The sequence below is a fragment of the Alligator sinensis genome, unplaced genomic scaffold (assembly GCF_000455745.1).
Source record: "Alligator sinensis unplaced genomic scaffold, ASM45574v1 scaffold550_1, whole genome shotgun sequence".
Lineage (NCBI taxonomy): Eukaryota > Metazoa > Chordata > Crocodylia > Alligatoridae > Alligator > Alligator sinensis.
The window spans coordinates 2,656,954-2,665,802 of record NW_005841980.1 but is presented as its reverse complement, the minus strand read 5'-3'; the positions used below and the strand labels follow the sequence as shown (position 1 = coordinate 2,665,802).

Here is an 8,849-nt window from a genome sequence, read left to right as displayed (position 1 = left end):
AACAGTTCAGCATGGGAGTACAGCACTGCTAGGATTGTGAAGCATTTCTAAGAAACCTGACTTCTACGTGAAAACAAGCACCCAAATTACGAGGGGAGCCGTAATTTTGGAGTGTTTTTGAACTGCGACTTAACTCAAAGTAACAGGAGACATCGACAGACCAAAGGCCTAGCTTCAGAGAACAAGTCATTTGTGTGTACAAAGATCAGGATTCCAGGAAACGGAGAAGCATTATGGTCTCCAGGCTTTCCAACCACAACCAAAGCACTCACAAGAGAACTGCAAAATCAGGGAGCATAACTAGTGTTTAGAAGCCACAAAGATGAAACCAGAGGTTTGTAAGACAGCTTTAATGACGATAGAAAAAACACAGCCACTGTTCAGAGACGACGACCACGGCGACCACCCTTTCTGCGAGTGCTGTCAGAGGGGATAGGGGTGACATCCTCTGCGGAGAGAGAAACAGGCATATTACCATTCAGGACTCCAGATTGTTTCCACCCAGAACTCTCCAGCTAACCCTAGGGCATATGAATCACTCTCTGCACACTCTGTAGACAAGCCAGTCCTCAACAGTGAATTGCAGCTACCGCTTCCTATGCTAGATCTTGCAACAGGGCAAGCTACTAATATTAGTGACAAGGGGGTTAGAAAATAAAGGACTTCTTACAATCTCATCATGCTGCAAGGGCATTTTTAGGCCTAACACCACTTTCAACAGCCCCCTGCCTCTTCTGTCCAATGAAATACATCTCCTTGTATGAAGCTCGACAGTCCACCCCACCCCACTTTTTCTGTGGGTAGCACAGGAGAGCTGCAGAAGCAGAACAATCCATGTGCTCATTGGTGATGGCGTAGCCGAAAGCTACAGGCGTCAGCATCTTAAAATATGGAAAATCCCCACTGAAGTGGGTGGGGAAAGAAAGCAATGAGGCAAAAGACTGCAGACCACAGCTTCCAAGGCAGCAATACAACCACTGCTCACAAGGCAAGCTCCTCTAGGGCTGTATGCCACTTCCTCCTCAGGCTTCTCTGAGCCGACACAAAGCTGGGTGTGAAACAAACAGTCCCTTCCTGGTTCAATACCCATCCAACCACAGGCCTGTGACTGTTTCTGCAACAGCTTTGGGGACTGTCCTTCCAATGACTCCCAGTGAGTTTATCTACAGCCACTGAAGTCCCTGGCTTACAAGGCAGCTTGTTAAAAATCAGGCCTAACAAGGATTCTTAGCTACCAATTTCCATTGGTTAAGGGCTCTCTAAAGCGAAGAGTCACCACTACATTGCTACATAGCTCAGGATTTAGCACAGAGCTCTTTCAATCAGTTACCAGCCTTTGGTTCATACCTCCTGCGTGCACTATCTACAGAATAGGCCTTATTTAAATGGCAAGTGCCTGAGTCCCTCCTGGCACGTAAGCACAGCAAGTTTTAAGGCTACACAGATTAAACCATAAGTAAATCAGCAAATCAGTTTAAAAGAAGTGACACTCTCCAGCAAAGCCACAGGCACTTGGGCAGTATTGCAACATCTCCCAAAAGGTCACACTTGGGTTCCGTTGTACTAAGAGGAAGCAAATTTCAGACGCAACTCATTGTGTAGATGTACCTGCAGTTCCATTTTGGAGACCAAGCTTGTTAAGGAAAAGCTACTTGTTTCCTGTATTCATCTAAATTCCACGGGGCACACATCACTTACCAATCCGCCCAATCTTCATGCCAGAGCGAGCCAGAGCTCGGAGGGCTGACTGTGCACCTGGTCCAGGAGTCTTGGTCCTGAAAAGAGCCGACAGGTAAAACTGCACGTTAGGACAAATGATACCTTAGCTGCCTTCCCCATATCAGGAACTTGCTACACTATGAATGGATTCTCCACTAGCCACTAAATGAGAACACTGTAATGAAGCATAGCTAACAATCTTCCAGACGAGATTTGGCCTTAACGTACAAAAACGCATAATGTAAAGCAGGGCTCCTTCAGGTCAGAACTGAAAGCAACTGTTAGTCATGTGGGTATCAACACAGGTCCTCTAACAAAATGTATGATGTATGTGCAGTCAAAAACATCCTGACTCGCCTAACAAGGCAGGCCCCACCCCCCAAAGAGCATGCATTAAGTCTGCAAAGCATGAAATAAGAGAACGCCAGGGAGAGCTTCCTGGTGTGCTCAGCACCACTATTATACAAGAACAGCTGCCAATTTTAAATGGCAATAGCAGCAGTGATGGAAGTGAGACTATTGGACTGTGCACAAGATGCAAAGCCTCATTTCCGTTGAGACCACCTGAAGAGAACAACCTGGTGCTTAGTCACCACAGGAACCTGTTCCATGCTCTGCCTGGCTGCACGCCACCTGTGCACAACAAGGCACGGCCCGCCAGACATACCTGTTTCCACCGGTAGCTCGCAGCTTGATGTGAAGGGCAGTGATGCCAAGCTCCTTGCACCTCTGGGCAACGTCCTGGGCTGCTAGCATAGCAGCATAGGGAGAAGACTCGTCTCTGTCGGCCTTCACTTTCATGCCACCGGTCACTCGACAGATGGTTTCCCTGGAAAGACAATACTTCTTTCTTTGCATGTGGCCATAGGCAACAACAGTGCCTGGAGCGAGACCCCAGCCTTCTGGTGTGACAGAAGTGGGAGCATCAAAACCATGAGTCTGTTTGCTGGGTACATTCACCAAAAGATTTGACTGCCTGGAGGCAGCCAGGCCTAACATCAGTCTCTGCTTAACTGCAAGAACTGCACCTTCTTTTCTAAGGTCACTTCTGAAAGACAAAGCTTTCCTCCCTTTGCGCCCAAGCATAGCTCCCCCACACTTTATTTAAGCGGATGTAAAGCTCTGTATGATGGTGAAAACACCAAAACTGCCACTGCAACACCCTGAACACAACAAGACAATACCTGAAGTGCCTAAAACATATCACAGATAAAAGCAGGGCATTGCCAATACCCTGCAAGCTGTAGTGACAGGAAGTAGCTTGTAAATCCATGCTCAGAGGATGGAGCAGGAGGAAGACTATGCCCCATGCTGCAGAGGAAACCAACCCTGCTTCCTCCTAACCTAAGAAAAACATTCCTTATGGAAGTGCTCAATACTGTTATCCTATTCAACTGTGTATAGAAATAAGCTAAAATAGTGATTTCCTGAATCAAAGGCATTTCTACATGCACATTTCCAGCTTTTAAGACTTGCAAGCTATAGCAGTGTTGAAAGTGCCTCGAGAGCCCTCCACAGCACTGAAGTCAATGCTCAGCACTCACTTGCCAGAGAGATCCGTCACGTGGACAAAAGTGTCATTGAAGGAAGCGAAGATGTGGCAGACACCAAAAACATTTTCTCCTTCGGCAACCTGAGGTCCCAAGCTGATGACCTGCTCTTCCTTCTTCTCCTTACCCTTGCGAGGTGCCATTGCTGAGCAAGAAAAGAAAAGCAAGAGTTATGGAGAAGCAACGAGGATGCAGAGGTACAGTCAGGAATCGGGAGTTAAAAAATCACATTCCCCCCTCCTGGAATTGACCAGCCATCGTTTATGGACTGTTGGTCATTCATGCTGCTATGGAGAAAACACAGCACTTTAAGGTTATATAAGCTGGCAGCTCAACTGTTAATAAATAAATAACATTGAGGTGGACATGTGTGACATTTCAAGTCTGTGAACATTGAATTCTAGCGACATCGGAGGGCTGAACCACCCAAAGTTGAATCCTTCAGAACATCAGGATGTAGGATATTAAACCCAAGCTTATCTCTAGATAGGCAAGTGATTATGATAAATGTTTCTGACCTCTCTTGAACTTTAACTTGAACTCTAAACATGAAAGATGCCATAGCAGCAACATTCAAACAAAGCAGCTGGTCACATAACCTATCCTCTAAATAAAGAGATCTGGGTACCCTCCCTCAAGCCACACTGTTTGTTCCTTTCAAAAATTAAAAGAAAAGAGAGGATCTACTGCTACCCTGGGTGAACCAAGGCTTCTGCCAAGGCTCCAGCTACAGGAACATGCAAAAGCAATTCAGCTTTTGACAAAGGATGGCAAGGTGGCAGGACTTCCTGTACTTATTCCACAAGCTGAAGCGCATCTCAAATGCTCGTGGTCTCCTTTGGTTATGAGTCGGTCATGTTTACATGGCAGCTTACACAGGGGAAAACACATTTTAGCAACTAGAAATGAGAGAGTATTAAACTATTCCTACCCTCACCAAGATACTCTGATGGCCCTCTGCATGTCTTTAAGAAGCATGGCCTAGCCCTAGAGGGCCCTATAAGGAATGGAAACCAGATGTTCGGATCTCTGCCACTCGTGTGATGCAAGTTTCAGGTGTTACTTGCCCCCTCTGCCCACCCCTTCCCTTAAGCATAAACCTGGTGTAACGCTAAATGTTTTAAAGTTTAACAGAACCCCTCGCTGGTGATGTGTGCAAGGACACGATGACCAAAAAAGCACATCTATGCAACACTCTTGGAAAAGCCAATTATGGAAACAACATCCCTCCCTCCACCCCACACAAACCCACTTTTAATGTCCTGCTGACACTGAGAGCATCACTAGCGCCACACACTGCCACAGGCAAACACCTGTTGGAAATACACGCAGCTTCCTTTAAACTTGGATAGACACTACTACAAACTAACGCAATCTCAAGTTGCAGCAGAGGATGTTTAGATTAGATACATTTTTCTTAATTTCTTAAGAGGAGGGTAGCAGAGCACTGGAGCAGGTGACCCAGAGAGGTGGGGGGCTCTCCATCCTTGGAGGTGTTTAAGACCCGGCTGGACAAAACCTTGGCTGGGATGATGTAGTTGGGGCTGGTCCTGCTTGGAGCAGGGGTGGACTAGATGCCACCTCCCTTCGAGGTCCCTTCACACCCTCATTTTCCCTGGCGCTGACTCCGGCTCCGCATCCTGCAGGCTCTTTTAGTCTCCACCTGATGCTCTAGAACCGGCTCGTCTCCAGGACCCGCGGGCGGTACCCAACCGAGCGTGTGCGCGCTACCTGCAGGAGCCACCGCCGCTGCACTCAAGGGACTCCCCAGTGGGTTCAGAGTCACCAGTGCTCTTGGAGAGGCGATCTCTTTTATTAGACTAACTAGACAGCAGCAAAAAAAATGCCTTTATTTGCTCTCAGGCACACGCGCCCTTCCTCGGGCACAGGGGAGCGCAAGGATGAGATCATTTCTCCCAGGTCGAAATGAAAATCCGTCTTTTTCACAAAGGGGTCAACCTGTTTTCCCTGCACACCGGCCAGGCCCCATCATATCCCTCTTGCCTTCCCCAGAGCCCCTGCCCCTTCATATACATATCCATACATATACACACACTGTACGTATTATTCCCTTTGCCCTTTCCCTTTATTTATACACATATATGTGTATGTATATAAAATGTGTGTGTATATATACACACACACACACACATAGATAGATATTCCCTCTATATAGATATATATATAGAGGCTTCCCCGTGCCAACAGCACGCTCCCTCCCAGCTCTACCATCTACTCGAGTCCCCGGTTGGGCTGCGGCCTAGTGCCGAGCTCCGCGCCGGGCGGCAGGCGCAGGGGCCGCTGCGGGGCGCGGGCCGGGCGGATGGAGGCAGATACTGCGATCCCCGGCGCCTACCTGCGCGTCTCGCCGGGCCACCAGCGCAGGAAAGGAGGAGGAAGGGGTCGCGGGGGCAGAGGTCACTTCCGCTCACCCGGAAGTGATCCCATGAGGGAAGCGGGGAGGTTAGGTCAAATGAAACACGTCACAAAATCTTTATTCGCGCGACAGAGAGGTGGCGCGTGTCTGCTGGAGGGCACTGAAGTTAATCAATCGTGGTTTTTTTTCCGTTTGGGGGAAATGAATGTGGCCCCTCAATGTGGCGGCGCGCCGCTCCCCTCCCAAAGATGGCGGCGGCCCGGTGCCTCTCACAAAGATGGCGGAACGCCGACTCGGGATTGGCTCGTTGGGTCCCGCGGGCCGTGCCCTTTGCGCCTGCGCAGCGCCCCCTAGGTGTGTGGAGGGCTCTCCCTAGCCTGCAGGCAGCAGGGATGGGGCTGGCATGGGCCCAGGGCAGCCCCTCTCCCTTGCTCAGTGAATGCCCCTCAGAGCCTGGCTCTCTGCTTTACAGAGCCCCTTAGCAATGCAAATGGGTAGCTAAGAACCGGGGGGAATGGGGTTCCCTCCTCCACTGGTAGCAGCAGTAGGCTTTTATCCTATATCCACCAGCCCCTAGGCAGTGGGCAGGCGAGGTGCACTGGGATGGGGGTTTCTAAGGTACCTAACCAGCCCCTTGCGGTGTGCAAACGCTCTCTGAGGCTCTAGCATCGCAAGGCTCATCTCTGAGGCCTCCTAAATATGAAATGATCATCATGGAAGCTCAACATTTTGCTGAAAAACGATCGTACGCTGAAAGAGGATGCAAAGAAGTGTGCAAAGAAGTCTTTGTATTGCTCACTATAACTCGTCAATGAGTGAGTGAGACCTGGGGCATCACCGTCGAAACATTTCTTTATTTTGAGGCGAGCTGACCTAAGAAAGTGCTGGCAGCAGACCCAAAAGTTAGTTAAGACTCTCCGAGTCGTTTGGGTTTTGCATACGCGGCGCCAACGAGCAGCCTGGAATATTATCGTGCCTTTTTGAGCACTTTTGCTATTATTGATTGTACATTGTACGTTGTACAAGGGTTGAAATTAGCCTATGAATACGATGGTTATCGTAGACCTGGCAGCGCTGCCCTCCGAACGTGCCAGCTTTCCTCACGGCGGAGCAATGTGGTACGGCGACGCTCTAGGCACAGATGAGAGGCCAGAATTTGTGGGGTTGCTTATCTTTGTATCGGACCAACGGCATGGCTGGGAGGGATTTTGACAAGCTTTTGGGTACGAGGCACCCTTTGCAGGGTCAGGTTTTTGGAAGGGTCCTGTAGAGCGTAACAGAGGGGCCTGGGCCTGCCCCAGGCTCCTGTGGGAGAGCTCAGAGATCTACAGAAACAAGCAAATTCGGCTAGTTCTGCAGCTTTAAATTCCTGAACCCAGGTGACTTCCTGGGTTTTCATCTGGTTTCATCATTATTATATTTGTCAGGATTTTTCCATAAGGGCTGGGGACCTGAGCGGGGGGAGCGTCAGGGTGGCTGAGTTTGTATAAAGAGGAGAGGGAATCATCAACCCCATTTCACAATGAACCAAACTGGACCTTTTATGAAATCTCTTACTGCATGTGTCCAAAATCATGGAAGATGTCTATGAGATACTGCAGGGTTGCAAAGATATCCAGAGTTTGAGTGGGGGCTGGACCTGAGCAGGGTGGAGAAAGCCAGGGGTGTCATGGTAGTGCAGAAGATGCTGCTTGTGAGTCTCTCGAGTGTCACCAGACCAGCGTGCAATTTACCCTTATATTGCTCAGTATGGCTTTGCCTTGATTTCTCTCTTCTCTAGCATACAATCCCATCCCATTTTTCAATTCTGCACACAATCGGGTCCAGATGGATTAACGATGGGGTTGTAGTGGAGCTCTTTATATAGGAAATTCAGCCATCCTCACATTTGGGTTCCTTCCTACTGAAGCAATCAGTCCCAAAGCCTTCTCCTCAAGGAAGCTGTCCCTCATTGCTCCCAGCAGGCAGTCTTCCCCTAGACCCTAATTAGAGAAGGGCCTCCAGCACACTTTTGCTCCTTCCTCCTATTGCAGACAGGTTGCCATCGGCTCCCAACACTTGCTCACTGGACAAACCAAGGTAAAGCTCACCTGGGTCTCGAATCCTTCCAGGCCCTATAAACTCTAGGGAAGGTACATGCCTAGTAGGGGGAGTGAGGTTGTCTCAGGTCACAACAAAAAGGGACAATCAGCGTACGGACATAGTAACAGGAGACTTTTGTCCCTTCACTCCCAAATCCTTCATCTAAATTATCCCATTGGATGCTAAGCAATTGGAAACAACACACTGGAAGAAGAGGTGGTGTCTTCTCCGGCTGCTGTCCCTAAATCGTGGGATTGTTTCACAGTTTGGAATCCGAGATTACTCACTGAGAACGGATTTTCATACAGCTTTGGCCACAAAAAGAGCAATAATGGGGGAAAAAAAATCATCTTCCAGCCACCTGTGGCTATTTAGGAGATGATGCCTTCCCCTGGCTGATGGTATTAGCCATGCCTGGAAAGGACCAACCTTGGAGATGCTGCAGCTGGATCTTGTGCGGTGCCTCCCCTTGGTGTGGCTCTTGCAGAGTCCCCTCCAAATAAGAGAGCTCCCTCCAACCAGAAAGAGGGTGCAGTAGCTCCCTGCCAACATGCAGCAAAAACATAGAGAGAAAGTTGGGGCAAAGACTGTTCTGCGCTGCCTTTTGCGGGGTGTTGGGGCATGAACAGCTTATGCTTAAACTGAAACAACCCTGAAGCTGAGTCCTGGTCCTTCTCAGGAAGCAGAGAAGGAAAATGCATCTCAGCCCATCCTCCGTTCTTGTGCTAAACGCTGGAAAGGAGCAACTGTGAATCTGGGCCAGGAAGCAGACAAGTCAGAGGAAAGATCTGAAATAAGTTCTGGGCATTTTTAATATGTGGCTTGATTTAATCTAATTCAGGGACCATCTGAAACCTAATTTATCTTTCCGACGTGCCGGTGGGAAGTGCTTACAATGTGATAAAATAGCTGGCCCACCACCTCTCACTCAGCTGGCCAGAGACTCCTTGTTTTGCATTCATTTTAAGGAAGATTGTTGTTGTTGTTGTTGTTTTAAAGCATCCCTCTCTCGTTAGGAAAGCTTTTGCCGTGTATTTCAGCGAAGCGTGTTAAATCTCACTTAATTTTGCCACGTCTCTTCCATTCAAATTCTCACCGCTTGACAGCCGTGGATCAATTTA

The 8,849-nt window shown here is 48.8% G+C and overlaps 1 protein-coding gene across 1 annotated transcript; it reads right to left on the bottom strand.

The window, feature by feature from the left end:
• Window positions 1-334: 334 nt before the first annotated feature.
• RPS14 (ribosomal protein S14) lies at window positions 335-5,729 on the bottom strand. Its single transcript, XM_006021153.3, has 5 exons — window positions 5,626-5,729; window positions 3,264-3,414; window positions 2,387-2,548; window positions 1,699-1,775; window positions 335-448 (listed from the first exon to the last, which is right to left on the bottom strand). The coding sequence occupies exons 2-5, from the start codon at window positions 3,410-3,412 to the stop codon at window positions 381-383; spliced, it is 456 nt and encodes a 151-aa protein (XP_006021215.1). The 5' UTR covers window positions 3,413-3,414; window positions 5,626-5,729; the 3' UTR covers window positions 335-380.
• Between the last annotated feature and the right edge of the window lie 3,120 nt (window positions 5,730-8,849).

Coding starts and splice junctions, on each gene's coding strand:
- RPS14 (XM_006021153.3), bottom strand. CDS start 3,412: ATGGCACCTCGCAAGGGTAAGGAGAAGAAGGAAGAGCAGGTCATCAGC. Junction 2,549..3,263: donor GTGACGGATCTCTCTGGCAA/GTGAGTGCTGAG, acceptor TTGTCTTTCCAG/GGAAACCATCTGTCGAGTGA. Junction 1,776..2,386: donor CGAGCTACCGGTGGAAACAG/GTATGTCTGGCG, acceptor GGCTCTTTTCAG/GACCAAGACTCCTGGACCAG.